The 21,280-nt window shown below is 49.9% G+C and overlaps 1 protein-coding gene across 2 annotated transcripts in view; it reads right to left on the bottom strand.

The window, feature by feature from the left end:
• FLT1 (fms related receptor tyrosine kinase 1) overlaps positions 1-21,280 on the bottom strand; it is a 198,505-nt gene that overhangs the window by 20,808 nt on the left and 156,417 nt on the right. For both annotated transcript variants that reach the window (XM_089304276.1, XM_089304275.1), the window contains exons 17-22: positions 20,874-20,980; positions 14,624-14,756; positions 8,687-8,791; positions 5,748-5,861; positions 3,799-3,887; positions 55-211 (exon numbers count right to left, since the gene is read on the bottom strand). In XM_089304276.1, the coding sequence (XP_089160402.1) occupies positions 55-211; positions 3,799-3,887; positions 5,748-5,861; positions 8,687-8,791; positions 14,624-14,756; positions 20,874-20,980 (705 nt within the window). The remainder of the gene's footprint in view (positions 1-54; positions 212-3,798; positions 3,888-5,747; positions 5,862-8,686; positions 8,792-14,623; positions 14,757-20,873; positions 20,981-21,280) is intronic.

The following is a 21,280-nucleotide window of genomic DNA, read 5'->3' as shown; positions in this document are numbered from 1 at the left end:
CAGTATGTTATAAAAATATCCCAGGCCGCAGGACAGGAAGGACTTGATACCTACCCTCCTCTTCCTCAGCATCGCTCAGACTTTTATCTTCCTGGAAGCCGGAGCTCGCGAAGCTCTCGCTGCTGGTGACGCAGTCTAGTCTGGGTTTCTTGTCTTGTTCCAGGCCTGGCTCCGGTTTTTCTTTCTTTGGCTCCATGTGTAATGCTGCCTCCTTTGAACAGACCACGAAGGTACACAGGTGAGGAAGGGGCACTCTAGGTCAGCCCCGGGGAAATTGGGCCCTACGCTGGAGACCAGGGGCCCGAGCTGAGGGCCTCATTCTGCAGAATGGACAGTGGTGGCCACACGCCTGGCAACTTGTGGGGTTGTGGGCTCTCTTCTGCTCCTGACCGGGCTTCTACATAGCATCGTAGATCAGATTTAAGACTGTTAATTCCAATGTGAAGCAGATGGCACTTACTGAATGCTTACTCTTTTAATCTTCCCAAAATTTTGCACAGGAGTTTTCTAATTTTATTTATTTAAATTTTATTTGAATGGCACATGCACACATACCCACGCAGAGAGAAACAGAGAGAAGAGAGAGCGCCTCCATCCACTTGTTCAATCCCCAAACGCCCGTGACAGCTGAGGCTGGGCCAAGTTGAAGCCAGAAACCTGGAACTCAACCCAGGTCTCCCACACGGGTGGCAGAGAGCCAAGTACTTGAGCATCATCTGCTGCCTCCCATGGTGCCCAGGAGCAGGAAGCTGGATTAGAAATGGAGGAGACGGGACTTGAACCCTGGGCACTCACCCCATCAAGTAGTTCTTAGATGTGGAGAAGCCAGTTCACGTGCCCCTAAGTCTGGCCAAGAAGACAAGTAGCTGCTTCTGCACACCACATATCATCTTGTGCAAGATAATGTGAATGATGGAAAAGTATCCCCCGGGGTACCTGGGGCTTCATTTGAAATTCCATGAGACGCTTTAAGAGTAGGCTACCGTAGCCAATTTCTCCAGTTTTCCTGGAGGAGGGAACACGATCATTTCTTTTCAAAGATATATTCTGATCCTAACAGAGGTGGAAAAGGCCTTTCTGCGTGGAATGGGCACCTGAGCTTTGGCTGGTCCTCTGGCTCTTTCCAACCATCACGTGAGCTTGGTCTTCATGTTCACGTTCTGGGTAGCATTTTCCTCATCCCAAACCCTCTACCATCCTGCGGTGATTTAATGGGTTGGAGGAAAGGAGTTGGTTCAGGGTTTTCACATGGAACCGGAAAAGACTTCTACTGCCTTTAAGAATTCACGTATTAACAGCGACACTTAAAAGGCGGCACTTGCAGTGGCTTCAGGATTGGACCACGTGCCTCACCTAGCTTCCGCTAGAGGGCGATCCTGAGTCAGAGGCTGAGAGGGAGTGGGGTTTGGTGGCATCTCTTTATCCACCTGCACAGCGTAGCAGGGCTCCCTCTAACCAGCCTTCTCATCCTTCAGTGGCTTTTCTAGAAATGTCACACAGCAGGAGTGGTCCCTCCACTAGAGGGCACAGTAGGAGCAGGCAAAAGACAGGGAGGAGCTTCTGGCAGGACAGCCCCAACAACAGACCTTCTGCAAGGGTGTGTGTGTGGAGTTCTGCAAGGGTGTGTGTGTGGAGTACCGAGGCCCTTGTTCCCCAACAACGGACCTTCTGTGTGGCCAGAGAGAGGCAGGGCTCAAGAATGCACAACCCCCACCCACCAAATGCTCCATGCTCGCTTAGCTCTTCTTCTTTGCACAGTGCGAAGCCCAGGGCACCAAGTGTGCCTGAGGGCAGGTGGAGAGTCTCACCATTGGTGGCCAGGTCTCCAGGAGGCAGTGAGATTGGGATTTGATTTCTCACAAGACCCTCTCCCAGAACAGGAGGGCAGTGGAGAGTGCTAGCAATGGCCTGGGGGAGAAAAGTGACCTCTGGGCTAGTCTCTCGGGCAGCCCCTAAGGACTCAAACTTAGACTTTCTCACCTGCCTCCCGCCCTCCAACCAGTGGTTCATCCAGCTTGGCTTATGGGTAACCCTCTCTGTGAAACAAAGGTGAATTTACTGAATTTATTGGGAATATGGAACATCCTATTTTCAAGTCAGCTGTTTTTCTTTTTGGTTCATTTTTCTTTCGTCTCCTCTCTCTAGTCCTTTAGGATCCAAATAGGAAAGGTAATTGTGGGTTCTCCATGAAAACACTAAGCTCCACCAAGGTGCAAGGGAGGCGAACCATTAAATATAGCCAGGGAAGGAAGCAGACTCTTTAAAACAAAGGACGCACGAACCCAAATGTCCCATCCTGCCAAGATCCCCAGGGCGTCCTGCTGGCTTAGTTCTTTCTGAACCTAGTCCAGGACTTCAGGACCGAAAAGAATATGCACTGCTCACAGCCCAGGGCACCACCTTCCACTGCTGCTGTTTCTTCCCCTTATCCAGTGTGGTGCACAGGAAAGCAGTGGGTGCAGGGTCAGGAGAGCTGGATTCGTGTGGGAGGTGGGTGTGTCCTTTAGCCAATCATGTGACTTCTCTGGGCACCTCTATCTCTGCCAGTGTGAACCAGATGATCAAAGAGATGCCTTTCAGTTTCAAGATTCTACCAATTAGAAGGCCTGGTTTAAAATCTGGGGAAAGTGTTTCTTGCAGACCATATCACCAGGCTGGTGGATCCCCTGTGTCTTTAGTTAGATCAAAGTTTGGGAGCTGAGAGAATGGTCCAGCTGTCTAGTATTGTGCAAAGATTCTTGACAGAGATGGGACCCATTCTCTGGTGTCTGACTCTTTATCTGCCATGTAGATCGGTGGCATTAAGTTGAACTCACCCAATCTTTTTGTCTCGGAGGGTAGATGTGGATGATGGTGGTGGTCAACATGTATTGAATGCTTCACTGAGATATGTTGATTCTCCCAACAATTCCATCAGTTGGGTTCTAGTATTAGCTCTGTTTCACAAATGGGGAAGTGGAAACTTAGAGAAATCGAGTTACTGGCTCAAGGTCCCAGATTTCAGAAGAGGCAGGGGCAGGATTTAAATCACAAAAGTCTGATTCTGGAAACTAAATATTTCATCTCTTTGCCACACAGATCCCTTACTGGTTAATAACATTGACTCATTGTTCACTGGACTTCTTGAGCCCAGGGAAGGACACAGCACTGGTGCAACGTGTTATCATAAAGTTTGAGTAAATTATTTCTTGGTAAGACTGGTTCAGAGTGTGTATGGGGATGACCTGAGCAGTGACAGTGCTAGGAAGTGAGAGAAAGGGCAGAAGGAAGAAAAGAAAATGATTTCCAGCTCTGGGCCCATCAGTGGTCTATTGCTGCCTGTCCAAGCCACCCAGTGGGTTTGGCCTTTCCTTCCCTAACCTCATAAATGGAGACAGTTACCCGTGCCAGCATCTTCCTTGAAGAAATCAGTGACTTGAATATGTGAGACTGCACAAGGGGGACGTCAAAGAATTCATGGGAAAATGTGCATTTTCTTGGAATTCCATTTTTTCCACAGACTTTTTAAAGCCCCCTGACGTGAATGTGTGTCATGGGCGTGCACACAAATTCATGGACAAACACAGAGGGGCGACAGAGAAGTAACATTATCATACCGCATTACTGCTGCATATGCTGGGGTCAAACGATTTTCTGTGCTATCCACAAATTAGCGTGGAAGTAAAACATGGAAAAAGGAGATGGAATAAGCAGAACTGAGTTTTCGGCCCCAATTTCATTACTAGAACAATACAGGTCTAAGCTGTAAGTTGCTGCAACCCAAAGGGAAACTCAGACTCCAACCTGTAAGACCCTTACCTTGTTGAGAAAGAATAAGTCCCGTTTGCTCTTGAGGTAGTTGGACAGGTTGCCATATTTGCAGTATTCCACAATCACCATCAGCGGCCCTGCAGCCAAAACAGCACATGTCCGCCACCCCGGGGCCAGTGGACCCCTCCATGGGTGTCAGAGAAGCCACCACCCAACCTGCCTTGCTAGAGCTCAACTGGGGGCTGAGAGGCCCCGGAGCACAGTGACTTCTGCAAAGGAAGCTGGGAAGGGTAAGGTTAAACCTTACAATAGAAATAGGAGAAGATGAAGGGGTGAGTGGGGGGGGGGCGAGGCAGGGGCAGCGCAGGGGAAGCAAAGAGGGAAAGAAAAAGAGCACAGGAGAAGTAGAAAAATGACTTTGAGTCGGGGAGAGGTAAAAGCCAGCTACCCTCCCTGGCCCTGAACCGGACCCTGGCGGGTGAGTGGCTCCTGGTCACTGTCACAGCAAGCCTAGACTACTGGGCAGCTCCTCTGTCCCTCGCAGGGCGGAGAACAGGCCAGCAGGCCCGCCTCTGTCCAGCAGCGCTGCCACTTGGGGTCGTCTGCACAGTTTGTTTCGGGCTGTGTTGGAGGGTCTCAAGCAGGGGATTCGTCAACTCTTGCCGTTAAGGATCAGGCTTTGCAGGGCACCCGACTGTTCAGTGCTGGAGCCAGTCCCAGAAAACCACCAGAGGAGGGTGTCCGTGCTCCCACACACGTGTGAATGCCGAAAACGGATGCCACGCAATTTTACACGGCTCTTCATCTTTTGATCTTCTCTCCTCCCCCAACCACTTAAAACACACAAACTGTTCTCAGCTTAGAGACTGGCTGTGGTTTGCCAACCCCTGGTCTAACAGAAGCAAGAGGATGGGAAGGAAGCCCGGCTGCATTGCAGATGCCCGGTGGGGCACAAACCACTCCTTTCTTTTGTTGCCTGCTCCCCCCCAACCACCACAAGCACCACTTCCGGGTCAAAGCACGCATGACCCCGGAGGTGCTCCATGGAGCTGCTGCTGTGGGGCATGCTGGGAGCACACCCCGGATGCTGGGTGCGGAAGTGGCAGGGTGCCTTAGGTCGAGGTTGCCGGCGTCTGGGCTTGTCCTGGCTGTGTGATTACTACCAGGATTTTGCTGGTTTTTGAAAGTGCTGGAAATCCTCATAGCACCTCCTCCTCCCGCGGGGTTCTGGAACAGAAGGTGCTAGCACAGTTTGCCTGTCTCCTTGCCTACCTGGTTTACAGAATCCTGCCTTCAGCAGGGCTTCCATCCCGCCACCCGTGTCTCATGGACGGGCAGAGAGGTGGGCGGTCTCATTAGCTCTGATCTATTAACAGGTGCTAAATGGGAAAGCAGGCGGGGCTGTGTCGAGGTCCCCAGCCCTCACCTCCAAGCCCCTTTTTTTCTGGCTCAATCATTAACTGCACCGTCTACACCCAAGCACTAGCCTTGCCCTTGAGTAGGAAGAAAGGTCGGTGAGACCATGATGGGCCTTTCGTCCCAGGGCACAGCCCTGCCCCTTCCACTTGTCCCAGGGAGTAAGACCTGTCTACACGGTGGAGCTGAAAAGGAAGGGCCTCTCTGGCTATCCCCCATCACCTGCTCCCGCCATCTCACCCGTGGTGGTGAGTCGTGCATTTAGAGGAAGCTTCGAGAAATGTGCAGCCTTTCAAGTTTAGCTCTTTAGGTCACACCCTCTCCAAGTCACCCTGAGAGAAGAACGCCCTCCGCTTGACCTAGAGGCTGGAAGGGGTCGTCTCTTCTGAATCTGTGTGTAGGGAAGGCATTTCTAGGGTTGGAACGCCCTTCTGTGAGTGGATAAATTGTGTCACCTGGAGCTAGCGAGAGGCCACTCTGCTGGAGGGGGAAGAAGCACAGATAGGGGAAGGAGCTGGGTGTTAGGGAACCCCTGTTTCAGCCGGCGCCCTGCGGGGTGGAGCCCTCCCCACCTCCTTTACCTCCTTGCTTGGTACATGCTCCCAGCAAGTTAACCACGTTCAGATGGTGGCCAATGTGGGTCAAGATCTTGAGCTCAGTCATCAGGGCTTTGTACTCGCTGGCCGTGGCTCCCTCTGTGTGAGAAGAAGGAAGAGTCAGGGCGACAGGACAGTAGAGCTGCTTCCGGCAGAAGCAGTATTCCTGCCTGCCTTGTTTGTCAGTGCTCAGCCGGTGGCTTCATTAACTTCCCCGCATTCTGCAGAGAGGCCAAGCCTCCAGACTGTTTTCATTACTCCTACCCTCCCGAGCCAACATCCTTTTGATTACAGTAAGGCCCAGTGCAGTGCTGGGGTTAGTCATTGGACATTTCCTCTTGGTGGACCCAGTGCTCTTCATCTAGCACTGACTCAGAGCTGGGCATGGCCAGCCAAAGGCTTCCCTTCTGGCAGAACCAAGTGCAGCAAGAACGCTCTGGGCAGGGGAGGCACCCCCTCCCCCACTGGAGAGTCTCAGAGAAGGGGCACCGGGGGACCCAGCTAGGGCAGAATGGCTGCTTCTGTAAACATCTTTGCCATGTGTTATTTTCTCCTGCCCCAGAGTTCACAGGGTTATCTTGGGTTGGGAGGATCCGTAGCATCTGACTGCAACTTCACTCTGAGAGATAAGGAACACATCAGTCCAGGAGTTAGCAGAGTCTACCGCCTCCATGTGTTTGTTCTCATTGGCTCCTGTCTAAGGCATCCAAACTTTAGAAATTATTTTTAGAAACAGAAGGGTCCAAGAGTCTTGCCTTAACACAGTCCAACAATGTGAGTCGGAGTAGAAATTTGTGCAGTAAAAGGAGGATCCACTGACCTTCTTCCAAACTGCCACTGTTACTAGCTTGCGGTTCAGAACTTTTATGTATACTCCATGAGAAGTCAGCTTTGAAGGCGATCATATCTGCACGCAGATGTATTCTTAAATTTTGTTTTTCTCCACTTCCAATCTGTCAGAGGCCTTTTCTAGTCTGTGAAATGGATTAGCAAGCCTCCAGATATTTAGACTGTAGTTGTTTGGCTAGGACAGATAACACTGTGGTAGACAGCATGTGTGTAATCTTTGTGCACATCTGCAAGTGTTTCTGTAGGATTAGAGTGTTGGAAGTGGGTTAAAGGTATGTGCATTTCATGTTGTTAGATGTTAACATGGTATTTCATATGCACAAATCATATTTTAATAATAACCAAGTAAACACCAGAAGCCTCCCCTTGGGGCTGTGGCTGGCTCAGAATAGATGCTTAACAAGTATTTTTGGATAACCATACTTATTCTTCCCATTTCAGACATGAATGTTAGGTCCAAAAGGTTATGATTGTTGCTCAAAGAGCCTTTGAAAGGGCTTTGACTCGTGGCCTTGGTTTGACATTCTGCCTCTTCTGTTTCTCCCAGATACAGCTGGCCAACCAATTTAAGCAAGAGAGCTGAATGGAAATGGTTTTTAAGGAATTTTGTAGAGTGGGTCATTTGGCAGGGTTTTTTTTTTTTTTTATTTCAACTCATGCTGATGACTTAATAAAAGATGTGCAGTTAGAAAGATATTGGACACACGATTTCTGTACTACATAGAAACTTTCTATGGATTCTTTAGAAAGAAACAAAAAACCTCGAGTCAGAATCTTCTCCCCCATCAGACCCTCCAGGCATTTATACCCTTTTGGCGCAGGCCAAAATCTGCTGACCAGATTGTTTCTTTTCTAGGCAGGATCCCAGGTGTGAACTTGGACGCAGAGCAGAATAACTCAGACATCCTCTGTGCCTCTCCTTGACACGGTGGGTGGCAGTGAGCTGGGAAGCGGGACCGGCTGAGGGCGCAGAGCTTCCTCCAGATCCGGCTTTGACTTTCCCTCCATGTTAGATATTGGACTGCCTCCCTGAAGCATGCCAGGATGATTTTTCAGGCCTTGCATACAAACCCTCAACTTACGCACAGAGCCAAGTGTGGCCTCGCAAAGGCTATTTAACCTTCTGGGGCCATATTTCTTCATCTGCACACTGGGAAGAATCCTGTCTACCTCACGGGCTGGCAAAGGATCAGGATAATCAAAGTCTTCCCAAGCACACGGCTCCCTCCCGGGATTCTGTGCTAGTACTGGGTAGTCGTCCTGCTCCTTTTTTTTTTTTTTTTTTTTTGTCTTAAAACGATTTGAAATGGCATGAGCTCTCCATCACGAATGCTGAAGCGTTTTCTAAACGTTAAAGGGTTTGTACCAAAATGTATCTTGTAATTCCATTTCCCTTGACTTTTGAAGTGCACCCACAGGAATGGGTGAGACATTAGGCTTATGCAGTTTTTGCAGATTTTCATTTTCTGTCTCTTATGCTGGTAGCCATGACTCATTTGTGTGATTTGGCTCTTTCTCCTAGTATTTCACCGAGTGGTAGTATCTTTCAGCCCTAGAAAGATAACTTGGTTTTTGCAGTTTCTAAAGAAGAAATATTTTAGTGGTCAGGGCTGGATAATGTAAAATCATGTGGTGTTCTGATCAGCTGAGTTGTCCTAGATTTATAGTCTCCCTTTACAGTCAGGTCAAGGCCACGTTCTAAGCCCTTGGGATTTGTGATGTGCAGCTAGGTTTCCCTTAAGGCAGCGTCGGAGTGGATCATGTCAATGCTTGGAACCTACAGCTACAATGGGCTTACATCCTTGGTAGTGAAGAGGCTGAGACAACAGGAGAGGAGAAAGGCCTTGCAGGTGACAGAGACCTTTTTCCCATCAGAAGTGCTGGATTGTTCCATGGTTAAGGTTTATTCTGAGCTAGTGCTGGCTGGCCTCACGGGAAACTCCTGGAGTAGAGGGGCCTTCCGTGACCAGAGCAGGCATGGCTTGTGTCTCTACTTGCACCACTGTCAACCTGGGCCAGCATAGGGAGCACACGTAGGGCTGGCTCAGCTGAACACCGACCTGCCACACACGTACCTTTCAGCATCTTCACGGCCACTGTCCGGCAGGTGGGGGATTTCTTAATGCCAAACGCAGATGCTTGAACCACTTTTCCAAAAGCCCCTCGGCCAAGCGATTTGCCTGCAAGGAAAAGAAGACAGTAGGTTTGTTTGCCGAGTCAGCAGAGTGAGTTGAAGTCTTTTTCAGGAAGGAAATGGCCTTTTCCTCAAGGCATGTAGCTTTCAATGGATCTCAGATGAGCTGACACGTTTCTGGAGCCTTCCCATCACCCCGGCTCTCTTTTGCGCGCGACCCCACATCCTTCGGAAGGAGGCTGGCTGTCTAGGAGGCAGTTTCCTAGGAGAGAGGCTACCAAATCCTGGGTGGTCTCTCCATTGTTTAATAACGTGATTACTTAACCTAAGGCCTCTTCTTGCCACTTAAGGTCATTTCTTCTCATCTGTTTTCAGCTAAAAGAGAGAAATAGAGAACGGTGGTTTCTGCTCTGGGTTATAATAATGCTTCATAACTCAGTAATAATCGCCAAGCCATTTCTCAGACTGCCCTCTCAGGCAAAATATCCCCAGTCTTGCCAGCATGTCTCTATGCAATGATTATAAATCCTCGTGGCTCAGCATGGGAGCCCCGCGACCACTGCTAGGAACTTGTTTCGACCCCAGAGAAGCAGTTGCCAGCTGTGGTAACAAGACAAGGCTTCCTTCACTGTACCAGTTGGGCTATGCTATCACCAAGGGTAAACCTGGTTTTTTTTCCTTCCTTCCAGTGAGCCAACTTGGCTCGCAGGGACAAGGACCCTGTCTGAATCTTCCCAGTACTTTCCCCGCTGCCAGCTGTGCAGGTCCCCAAGTTTGTGGCCAATAGAATTTAGTATCAGTTTATCTTGGTGCAAAAACTTTTTGAAAACTTTGGGCTTCAAAATTTAATGGAGGTGCTGGCGTTGTGGCACAGCAGGTTAAGCTGCTGCTTGCAATGCTGGCATCCCATATCGGAGCACCAGTTCTAGTCCTGGCTTCTCTGTTTCAGACCCAGAGTCCTGGGAAAGCAGTGGAAGATGGTCCAAGTGCTTGGACCCCTGCCTCCTTCGTGGGAGACCAGGATGGAGTTCCAGGCTCCTGACTTTGGCCTGGCCCAGCCCCAGGGGCCATTTGGGGGATGAATCAGCAGGTGGAAGATCTCTTTTTTTCCTCTCTGTGTCTTTCCCTCTCTTTGTTACTCTGCCTTTCGAATAATAAAAAAATCTCTAAAAATAAAGTTTATGGAAGCTGTGTATTATGAAAAAACTGCATGGATTTCAAAATATTTTTGCATCCAAATAAACTTAGCCTTAATTCCACTTTTCCATGAACTTTTTGAAATCACCTTGTACAAACAACATCAAAGCGCCACAGGCCCAAAGTCAGTGCTCACCTTCTGAGTAACGTACCACGACCCCTCCTTTCCTGAGCGATTCTTTTTTCTCAGACTGCTTGGATAGTGTGCCTTCAGGTAATTAACCTTTCTTCCTCCCCTCCGCATCCTCTTATCCCCTTGCCCAAAAGACATTAAAATGAAAAGTGTCTCATAATGTTTCTTACGTAGCTTTCCTGTGCCTTTGTCATACTGGAGCCTTTATAATTTTTTTTTGGCCCACTCAGTGGTGAAAATGTCTTCCCCGTTGCCTCTGACCAGTGCCTCTACCTCACTGCCCCCCAGGTATGCAGTTTGGGTGCGGGCGAGTTTCCATTACCAGCGCAACGCTGACACCCTCCGTGCGCCTGTCTCTGCACATCAGTACAGGTACACTGGTGAGATGACCTGATTTTTCTCTGGTCAAACATGCACCCCGGGCTACTCCTACGTGCTGTTCCTCCCACAGCATGCCACTTGGGCAGAGAGATGAGGGGGTTCAAAACATTTATGGAGAATTGGAATGGAAAGCTAGATTTTATTTTGGTACAAGAAACTTTGAAATCCATGCCTTCAGGAAGTTCCTGGAACTATCATTTTAGTCTTAGAAGTGTATCTGTGGCCGGCGCTGTGGCTCACTAGGCTAATCCTCCACCTAGCGGCGCCGGCACACTGGGTTCTAGTCCCGGTCGGGGCGCCGGATTCTGTCCCGATTGCCTCTCTTCCAGGCCAGCTCTCTGCTGTGGCCCGGGAAGGCAGTGGAGGATGGCCCAAGTGCTTGGGCTCTGCACCCCATGGGAGACCAGGAGAAGTACCTGGCTCCTGCCATTGGATTAGCACGGTGTGCCGGCTGTGGCGGCCATTGGAGGGTGAACCAACGGCAAAGGAAGACCTTTCTCTCTGTCTCTCTCTCTCACTGTCCACTCTGCCTGTAAAAAAAAAAAAAAAAAAAAAAAAAAAAAAGTGTATCTGTGAGCTACATTGACTCTGTTCTCTTTGTATTAATGTCATATTAGCATGAGAACTGATGAGGAAAAAAAAGCCCAAAAAGTTCATGAAAAATGCTTATGCAAAAAACTATGCATGGATTTCAAAATTTTTTTGCACCAAAACAAGCATCCTTTAATGCCATTTTCCATGAACTTCAAAAATTTTATTTATTCAAGGGATAGAGAGACAGAGACAGACAGAGCTCCCGTCTACCATTTGACTCCCAAGTGTCCGCAATGGTGGGACTAGGCTAGGCTGAAGGTGGGAGCCAGGAGCTCAATGCAGGTCTCCCACATGGATGGCAGGAACCCAGTTACATGAGCCATCACCTGCTACCTTCCTGGGTATACATTAGCAGGATGCTGCAATCAGGAGTGGAGCCAGAACGGAAACCCAGGTATGCAAATGTGGGATGGGTGTGGCCTAACCACTACATCAAACGCCTGCCCTTCCACAAACTTTTGAAAGTACCCTTGTATATTCCCCACTTCCTTCAGTAATATTATCCAAGAACATCATGGAGACTGTGAAAATAAGAGAGCCCTTTGTGGAGGGCTTTGTGGATCAGCAAGTTAAGCTGTTTGCTTAGGATGCCCCCATCCCATATGGAAGTGTCAGTTTGTGTTCCGGCTACTCTGATTTAGATCCAGCTTCCCGCGAATGCTCCTGGGAAGGCAGCAGACTATGGCTCAAGTATTTGGGTCCATGTGCCACCCTCATGAGAGAGCTGGATACAGTTTCTGGCTCCTGGCTTGGGCTCAGTCCAGCCCTGGCTGTTATAGCCACTGGAGGAGTGAACTAGAGGATGGATGGAAGATCCCTCTCTCTCTCTCTCTCTCTCTCTCTCCCTCCCTCCCTCCCTCCCTCTCTGTAACTCTCCCTTCCAAATCAATCAATAAACATTTTAAAAATTAGGAGAGCTCCCAGTGGACCCCGGAAAGTGCTGACATATAATCACGTGGGAAGTGCTCTGGCAGACACCTTGTTAGAAAGGGGTGCATTTGGGTTGGAGATTTAGTCTTCACTTTACTTAGGGACAAAGAACGATGTTTCCCTTCCACAGTGCCTTCTACCCTTAACTATGAGGAGAAACCCCGGGGCTCCTCTGCCCACACAGCGCCCCTGCAGGCGCTTGCCTGGAGCAGCAGATGGAATCCGTCCACCCCCACACATTCCCTTCCAGGCCATCACAACACACTTTGTTTTAACAAGTGTCTGGGGACTTCGCTTCCATCAGTGAGAATAAACGGGTTCTCACTTGGCCTCTCTCAATCTTTTCATTTACTCTCTTGGAAGCTGGTTGCTGCCTCATAAAACAGCATGAAGCTCATTGGATGGTTGTAGTCCATCTCAGAGCCATGGCTGGGAGCCCCACCCCCATCCCGCTCAGCTCCCAAACACTGGGCTTGGCCTCACCTCCTCCTCCTCTCCCCCCAAATTCTTCATGTTGCTGCCTGCAAGGCCACTAACCAGCTTGGCAGTGTGCGAGGTCATTGGCATACAAGGCAAGAATATTGGGATCCCCTCCCAGAGTGCCCAGGACTGCCAGTGTCCCCCACCACCCTGGGGGAGAGTGCACGGCAGCCCTAGCAGGCCCCTGTGTGGCATTCAGGGCTGGTTCTGCCATAGACAGCCCCAGCCTAGGCAGCATCCATTTGCCAAATTCCAGACTGCTGGTGAGGTTCCCTCCATGAGTGAATTTTGACTTTAAATTCTTTTCCACTGGAAAGATGCAGCACGGGCCATTACCTTAGCTTCTGTGATAAAATTTATGGGGGCTGACTTTTCTCTCAGGGTTAATGAGGAAGCACCACCACAAAACCAAACCAGGTTGCTTTTGTTCCTGAATTTCAATGGTAGCGACATCTTTGCCCCCAGCTCCAACTATAGCCATTTCTCAGGTCCTGCAAATGGCAACTTCCCTTGCCTGAGCTGCTCGCAGCAACCCTCAGAGGTAGCGCCACGTCAGACGCAACTTGGTCTGTGCATTTCTCTGCGTTTATAAACCTGCTGTAAGTCTGCCCATCAAACCAGCCTTTTCTCTCTGTGCAGACAAGCGCTCTCACTTGCCAGGCATTGCTTCAAATGACTGTCGCTTATTTGGCTTCGACAACAAAGCAACTCTCACGCCTCCATGCTCCCACGCGAAAGGGAGGAGCATCCCCCCGGCCAGCAGATGCCAGGGCACACTTTCTCCCACCCATCAGAGATGCTGCAGCAGACATGGGCCCTGTCATGGCACGTGGCATCTCCAGAAAGGAGGCTCTCCTGAAGTGGGATCGTGTAGATCCCCAGAGCCCCCGGGGACTTGGGTGGAAGGGTGAGCAACGTCCCTCACCGTGCTAGGGGTCACTGCCGTTCTAGGATGGCACGAAGGGACGGGAGGCACAGCTCACGTGTCCTCCGCTGCAAGAAGACACATGGTTAATCATGACTAATAACTCTGGAAAGCAGCGCGGGCTGAGAATGGCTCGCGATTGTGGGAAAATGATCCCAGGGTCCCTGCCAAGGTCACTGACAGGCTGGGCCAGCTGCCATGGAATTGAGACTTGCAGAAGGAACTCATTCAGTGTGTCACCTGCCCTTCACCACTCTAAATTTAGTTGGTCTCCCCACCTCCCCCACCCCTGTCAGCAGCCATTGCTAACTTTGTCGTGCCTCTCCAGAGTTTAATGATATCCACTCTTTGGTCAAAGCCAAGCAGAACATGCTCCCGGGGCCAGTCCTTTCACAATGGAAGTGGAATCATTTCAAAGCCCAAGGGGGAAAACAACAAGCCATCATACCCTCTCCGTCCCCTCCCCATCCCAGCCTGGTTTGCTCGTGGGGAGAGAGGCAACGCTGTTGAACTTGGAACCGCAGCTCCTTCGCACTGAGAGTGACAAACTCCAGGAACGCTGGATCCACAGTCTGTTTTCCTACTTCCGATCACTAATGACTTTGGCACACCCAGGAGGGAGTGGAACACTCACAGAAACCACAACCCAAACACTTTAGGTCGGCGTCATCGAGGCTCCAATTGTTCTGTAGCCCCGCGGGCTGGAGATGGACTCACTTTGTGACGTGAGGGTTGGAGGAACCGGGGTAAGCTAGAAGGACATTGGCCTGCTGTTTACATCGTCTCTGCTACCTAGAAAACAATAGTCTGTGCTCTTCAAAAATGAAGCGTCAGTGACCCCTTAGTGGCCCTGGGGAGCCCAAGGCCTGTAAACGGTGGATCTGTGCAGATGAGACTTCCCATCCACAACTTTGAAGAGCACCGACTCTCCCCAGACACGTGATGTCACTGTTGCTCGCCAGACTCAGTTGTACGCTGGCTGACAGCAGACACCTTTGCATCCCTAGGGCTTTGACCAGTGCCCGCGGCTGACAGGTCTCAAGGTGCGTCGTAAGTACTGCATGAACAGACCGCTGCTGCCGTGTCACCTGCCCTGCTGTCGAGGCATTGCTTAGGGTAGCCACCGTGTGTCCTTTCCCCTCCCTGGCTTCTGGAGGGTGGACTCCCGGATCTAAGTGACTTTTGCCCCCGCAGAGCACAGCACGGGCTTGAGAGTCTGTTGCACACAGATACATTACCCAGTTTGAGTCTCTCCCGGGCGAATTCCCACTTGCTGGCATCGTAAGGGAGCCGCTCACACTGCTCATCCAGGGGCACTTCATCCGGGTCCATGATAATCGACAAGTAGTCGGTCTTCATTTCAGAAGAAGACTGAGGAATAAAGAGATCGTAAAGTCACCAAGAACAAAACGGTATTATTATTCTTTTTTAACTTGAGAGTCAGGGAATTATTATTATTATGCTTAACCTGACAGGGAAACAGAGAGAGAGAGAGAGAGAGAGAGAGAGAGTTCTCCCATCTACTAGTTCACTCTCCAAATGTCTGCAATGGCTAGAGCTGGGCCAGGAACTCAATCCAGGGCTCCCATGTTTTTAGCAGGAACCTAATTACCGGAGCCATCAGTGTTTTCTCCCAGAGTCTGCATCAGCAGGAAGCTGATGGGAATTGAACGCAGGCACTCGGATGTGGTTTTGCAGACGTCTTACTTGGCATCTTAACTACCACGCCAAACACCCACCCCAAGAAGAAGACAACTTTTAAAATTCCAGAAATGCAATGTAAAACAGTACTCGGCAGCATCTCCTGTTGCTCTGGGTCCTTGCAGTTGAACCTGGTCGAGAACAGAGAGTGTGCCCTGAGCACATCCACACATCACAGTTGAGCGTGCAATTTTCACAAAATGATTCCTCACAATTCCCACACTATGTTTCTGCAGTGCCAGCTCCACCATCCTATCTTGGACAAAACACATATTCTCAAGCGACCTTATGTGTCACGTTTGTTCTTAAGCAGTTACATGGTGGGTTTTCTTAAAAAAAAAAAAAAAAAGTGCAAACCATTCTAATAAAATCATTCCACACAATGACCAACAAGGACTTTCCATGGCCATTCTGCACAACCAGGAATGTACATTTCAATTGGGCTAACACTGGAGTGCAATGCGGCTTCTCTCTCTTTATAAGGAGGTCAGAAGCCGTAAAGTAGACCCAGGGCTCCAGAGGCAATGAAAGGCACCTGTGTCGTAAAGTCTTTAAACACTTAGAAGGCTTGGGTTGCCTCAGCCACCTGTACAGACTACAGAGTCCATGAGTGAGGTTAGAGGAAGGTTTGCCTTCAGTAAGGAGTAGAAGTTAATTATCTCAAGGACAAGGGGTGCATGTGGTATAAGACTGATACACAGGCATGTTCTGGGTTCATCTGGCCATTTTGGGTGCCAGTGGGTAAGGCAGGCATCTGTCTTGAAGCACTTGTTTTAGCTCAGTCATGCAAATCAAGTCCAGAAAATAGTCTTCATTTCAGATCAGAGATAACTGGATTCACATTTAATGTCTTGGATTCATGTCCATGGGTGCCTTTCCTGCTAGTGGGCAAATTTCCAGAACTGACGTCTGCACATCTGCGGGCAGAGCAGAGAGGAAGCCCGTTTTCCCATGTAGCTCTTGTCTAGAAGCTATGCAAATTTCATTTAAATGAGTCTGGGAGGCCCTTCCTTCCGGGGCTGTTCCCCATGCCGGCTCAGAGTTGGAGTGGAGATGACCTCTCCATGCACATCACTTCACGCCCACCACATTCTTCTATCTTTACTCACCCTGTCCTGGGCTGTCACAGCCCACCTCATCCATCACTTGCAGTCGGGGGCTCCTTCTCCCCCAAATTATCACCAAAGTGTGTGATAAACAGCTCATGGCAGAAAAGCTTGCCTGGGGCCTCCAGAAACCAGCAGAGCACAAAGATAGGGAGCACGGGGGTCACAAATTGCATTTGCCATTGGCGTTGCACGGCAAGGACTCAGCCTGGAGGTCAACATGAGTCCCAAGGTGCTGGGTGTCCGTGAGAAGCTACGGAAATAGGCCCTCTGACCACACTTTTCAGTGCCCAGTAGAGCCAAGACCACAGGAACAATGCCCAATCCCCTAAGGGCCCGGGATGGCTACCAGGTAGCAAGGGACATCTTGAGTTTATGCAGGATGTGTAGGGAGGTTGGCAGTGGTGCTGACTGAGACAGGGGACCAGGCCATGGTGGACAGCCTCCCTGCGGGTCACCAGGGAATTTTACGGTTTATCTCAGTGGGGCAGATGAGAGGAAACACCACACAAACCTTAAGTAAGGGCTTTGAGGCGAGCGTGATAGGAGACCGCTAGCCGACAAATATTTATTCTTTCCATTGACGTTAACGCTGAGCAGCCTGCTAGGTGCTTGGCATGGAGGCTGCACAGTTACGTGTGCTGGAGCCCAGGCGGGGAGCCTGCTGCCTGGATGTGACTCAGGGCTTAGCTTCTGACCGAGTATGTGACCCTGGGCAAGTTCACTCCTCTAAGCCTAGTGTCCTTATCTGTAGAATCGTGTAAGAACAATCATCTCCCAGGGTTGTTGTGACTATCAAATGAATGAGAGAGAGTGGAAAACTCTTCGAGCAGAGCCTGGTATCTAGCAAGCATTAATAAATGTTAGCTCTAATTATAACCCTGGCTTGCGCAGGGCAGGGCTCAGCAGATAAGATCCTGCCTTTATCAGGGAAGAGTTTACACTGTGGTTAGAGAAGCCACATGCTTTTTTGATGCCTTGTTTCTTTTTGCCTCTCACAACCAATTCCTTTTTGAATTTTATGGGCGTTTGATTTTCAACATAAGTATCTCATGTTCTCATCCTTTTTCTTTTTCTTTTTTTTTTTTTAAGATGTCAAAATGTCACAGAATTTTAGAAACAGAAGAGAGTGCTCCCGTGGGGCAGGTGTTTGGTGCAGGGGTAAATCTCCACCTGGTGGGGCTGGAGTCTCGGGGCGGCGCAGTGGGTGAAGCCACTGCCCTGTCGGTGTCCCAGCTACTCTGCTTACTATCCAGCTCCTGCTAACGGGCCTGGGGCTGCAGGGAAGGTGACTCAAATGCTTGGGTCCCTGTCACCTCTGTGGGAGACCTGAATGGAATTCTGGTTCCTGGCCTAGGCCTGGCCCAGCCCTGGCCATTGGGGCCACCTGGGGAGTGAACTAGAGGATGGAAGAGCTCTCTCTCTCTCTCTCTCTCTCTCTCTCTCTAACTCTTTCAAATAAATACATCTTTAAAGAAAAAAAAAAAAAAAAAAACCTCAGCTGGGGATGCCTGCAACTCATATCGGAGAGTCTGGTTTGAGTCTCAGCTACTCTGCTTCCAATCCAATGTGGGAGGCAGCAAATGATGGCTCAAGTACTTGGGTCCCTGCCACCTATGTGGGAGAACTGGTTTGAGTTCTGGCCTCCTGGCTTTAGCCTGGTCCAGCCCTAGCTGTTGTGGTCATTTGGGGAGTAAACCAGAGGATGGAAAAATCTCTTTCTCCATCTTTCTGCCTTTCAAATAAAATGAAAATAAATAAATCAAAAATTTTTTTATAAAGAAGGAACCACTTCCACGCAGGCCCAGCTACCTTCCCAGTCTCTGTGTGCCATGTTCTTGTGTGCTAAGTCACCAGACCACTTCCCCAATCTGGGGAATGGGAGGGGTCGGGCAGGCTGTGTTTCTCTGCTTCTTTTCTTCTAGCTACAGCCTTCAAAGTCTGACCCAAGCATCCCTCTCTCTGAAGTTTTTCCCTTCCCCTCTGTTCCTTTGAACTGTGGCCTTTGGGTCTCTGTCCAGCTTAGCCGAGTTTTGCTTTTGTTCCCTGTGTTTCCCTATATGAGCCCCCAACCCTAAAGCTGCTCTGTGCCCCGCCCCCCATTTCCTTCTCAGGCAGCGGCCTCGACTGATCAGGTCTCAGCACCAATCGCTTTGGACGGCACCAATGTTAGGTACTTGGCACCGGGGGCTGCTAGCCTCGCCTCTCGCACAGTGCTGTCAGAACACCTTGCCGGCTTTTTAGTAGCAACATCTAAGTTCCAACAGCCGGGGTCTGAAAACCAAGCTCCAAGAATAGTGGCTTGGGACCCAACAGAGCCTCAGTTTCCCTCTATAAAACAGGACTGACTGTGTAGCCTCCTCTTTGCGATTGGGGCAGGATTCACTGAGATCACCCCACAGGACCTCCTGACACATGAATAAGGCCTCTTGGATGTTTCTGGAATCTGTTGGCTTTCCCTCCTATCTCTCAACTCTAATTATTGATTTGGAGCTGTCCTCAGTTCTTTTTTTTTTTAAAAGATTTATTTATTTACTTGAAAGTCAGAGTTACACAGAGAGAGGAGAGGCAGAGAGAGAGAGAGAGAGAGAGAGAGAGAGAGAGAGAGAGGTCTTCTATCCACTGGTTCACTCCCCAATTGGCTGCAATGGCCCGGAGCTCCGCTAACCTAAAGCCAGGAGCCAGGAGATTCTTCCAGGTCTCCCATGTGGGTGCAGGGGCCCAAGGACTTGGGCCATCCTCCACTGCTTTCCCAGGCCACAGCAAAGAGCTGGATTCGAAGTGGAGCAGCCGGGACTCATATGGGATGCCGGTACTACAGGCAGTGGCTTTACCTGCTACGCCACAGCACCGGCCCCTGTCCTCAGCTCTTGCTTGGACTACCATAAAGCCTTCTGCCAGCTGCCTGTCTTTTTACTCTTTCTCACTCTGCTCCAGTCCTCTCACAGACACCCATCTCTGTCATACCTATTCCCTGCCCCCACCTTTGCTTACTCTCCTTGCCCCGTGCAAGGCTTTTACTGCGCTTAGAATGCACACGAAATTCCTCCCCAGGGCCTACAAGGGCCTGCCTGGCCAACCTCGCCTCCAACCCTGCCACCCCTGGCCCCACCGATGCAGCCCTCCTGGCCTGCCACTCCTCCCTCATCCTCACGGTGCTGCCCCTCCCTCCCTCCAGCCTCACATACGCCCTGCCCTTCATCGACAACACCTGTCTCTTCCTTCTTTTTAAAAATTCTCTTATTATTTATTTGTGCGTTTTTAGCAGTAAGCATGTTAGCCAAGGTTAATGAAGAAAGTGCACCTAACAGGTGGCATCTCAGCAAAGGTCAGGGAGCCCAGTCGGTGTCCAGACTGGAGTGTTTTTACAAATTGGTTATGGTTCCTGTTTCTTGCCCCTTCCCCATTCGGGGACATTACCAGGTGGCCAGCTTCCTGGGCATGGAATTCCTGAAATTCCAGAGGACTGCCTAATTTTCTCCTCTCTTCTTTGCCCGATCACCCCCCTTATAGAACTTTTGGTCAGCTAACTCTAAGTTGCAGTTTTTGTTTTGTTTTCATTTTCTTGGGAAGCCAGAGGGACAGAGACAGAGATAGAAAGAGAGACAGACGGGGCAAAGAGCTACTGTCCACTGGTTCGCTCCCCAAGTGCCCATAACAGCCAGGGTTGGGCCAGGCTGAAGGCAGGAGCTCCAAACTCTATCTGGATCACCCACATGGGTGGCAGAGCGCCAAGTACTTGAGCCGCCATGTGCTGCCTCCCAGGGTTCCCATAAGCAGGAAGCTGGATTGGAAGTGGGCAGCTGGAACCTGGACCCAGGCACCCTGACAGGGCATGTGGGTGTCTCGAGCAGGGACTTCACGACTGTGTGGCTGATCAAAGCCAGGCTCCTCCTTGGTCTGCATGTGCCACTACTTGTTCGCCACTGTCACCACCAGGCCTGCACAGGACCCAGCACTCGGCCTTGTGCAGGCTCATATAAATATTTGAAGCATTGCCTTTATTGGAACTGCCATAGTGTTATCTAAGAGAAATCAGGGTGCCTTTCCTTTTCATTTCTTCACAGAGAATGAGGTTAAAACAATGAGGATTTTACAGGTCCCATCCTGAATTTAAAGACTCAATTTCATATTTTTATATAAAAAATTCTTCTGTTTCTGAGATATATTTATCTGCTTTTTTGTTGTTGTTGTTCACCCACTGCTGCCTGTGGTCAGAGACATCTCTCTGGTTGATTACCAGTGCTGACGAGATCACAAAGAGGAATGAGCTCCTAAGGAAAGTGCTTGCTCCAGATATCAGAGCAGACTTGCTAGAATATCATGTAGGGTCCAGCGCTGTGGTGTAGTGGGTAAAGCCACTGCCTGCAGTGCCAGCATCCCATATGGGCTCCAGTTTGAGACCCAGCTGCTCCACTTCCGATCCAGCTCTCTGTTATGGCCTGGGAAAGCAGGGGAGGATGGCCCAAGTTCTTGGGCCCCTGAACCTGCTTGGGAGGCCTGGAAGAAGCTCCTGGCTCCTGGTCACGGCCATGGCCACTTGGGGAATGAACCAGCGGATGGAAGACCTCTCTCTCTCTCTGCATCTGCCTCTTTGTAACTCTTTCAAATAAATAAATAAATCTTAAAAAAATAGGAATATTATGTAAGAAGCAGAGCAGAACTTCACCCACATCCTTACCCTTTTCAGCTTTCGGATGAAGAGAGTTAGCAGGAGCCAGAAGAGAGTGGCAGCCACGCAGGTGCAGGTCAGTGTGATCAGCTCCAGGCTGGACTTGTCTGAGGTTCCTGGAAAGAGAAAGATCCCCAAGGTGGTGCTGACAGCCATACCTGAACCGGCATAAAGGCCCAGGGCCTCTACGCAGTCTGTTGCCACGTTCACAAGCTGCGGTGGCAAAAATTAGTCTCAGCTCGTCTGACTTTCTGAGTCAGGCAGGTGCACAACATTAGCATAAGGGACTCACATGACAATGAAAAGCTTTTCTAGACATTTGGCTGCTGGGTTTTCAAACTTCGTAGTCCCAGAGATGATGAATTAAAAAAAAATCAGAGGAGAAATTAAAAATGGGGGCAAAAAATGAAGGCACA

The sequence above is a fragment of the Oryctolagus cuniculus genome, chromosome 9 (assembly GCF_051225735.1).
Source record: "Oryctolagus cuniculus isolate XC-2025 breed Fujian yellow rabbit chromosome 9, ASM5122573v1, whole genome shotgun sequence".
Taxonomy (NCBI): Eukaryota; Metazoa; Chordata; class Mammalia; order Lagomorpha; family Leporidae; genus Oryctolagus; species Oryctolagus cuniculus.
This window is presented reverse-complemented; position numbering and strand designations above follow the sequence as displayed.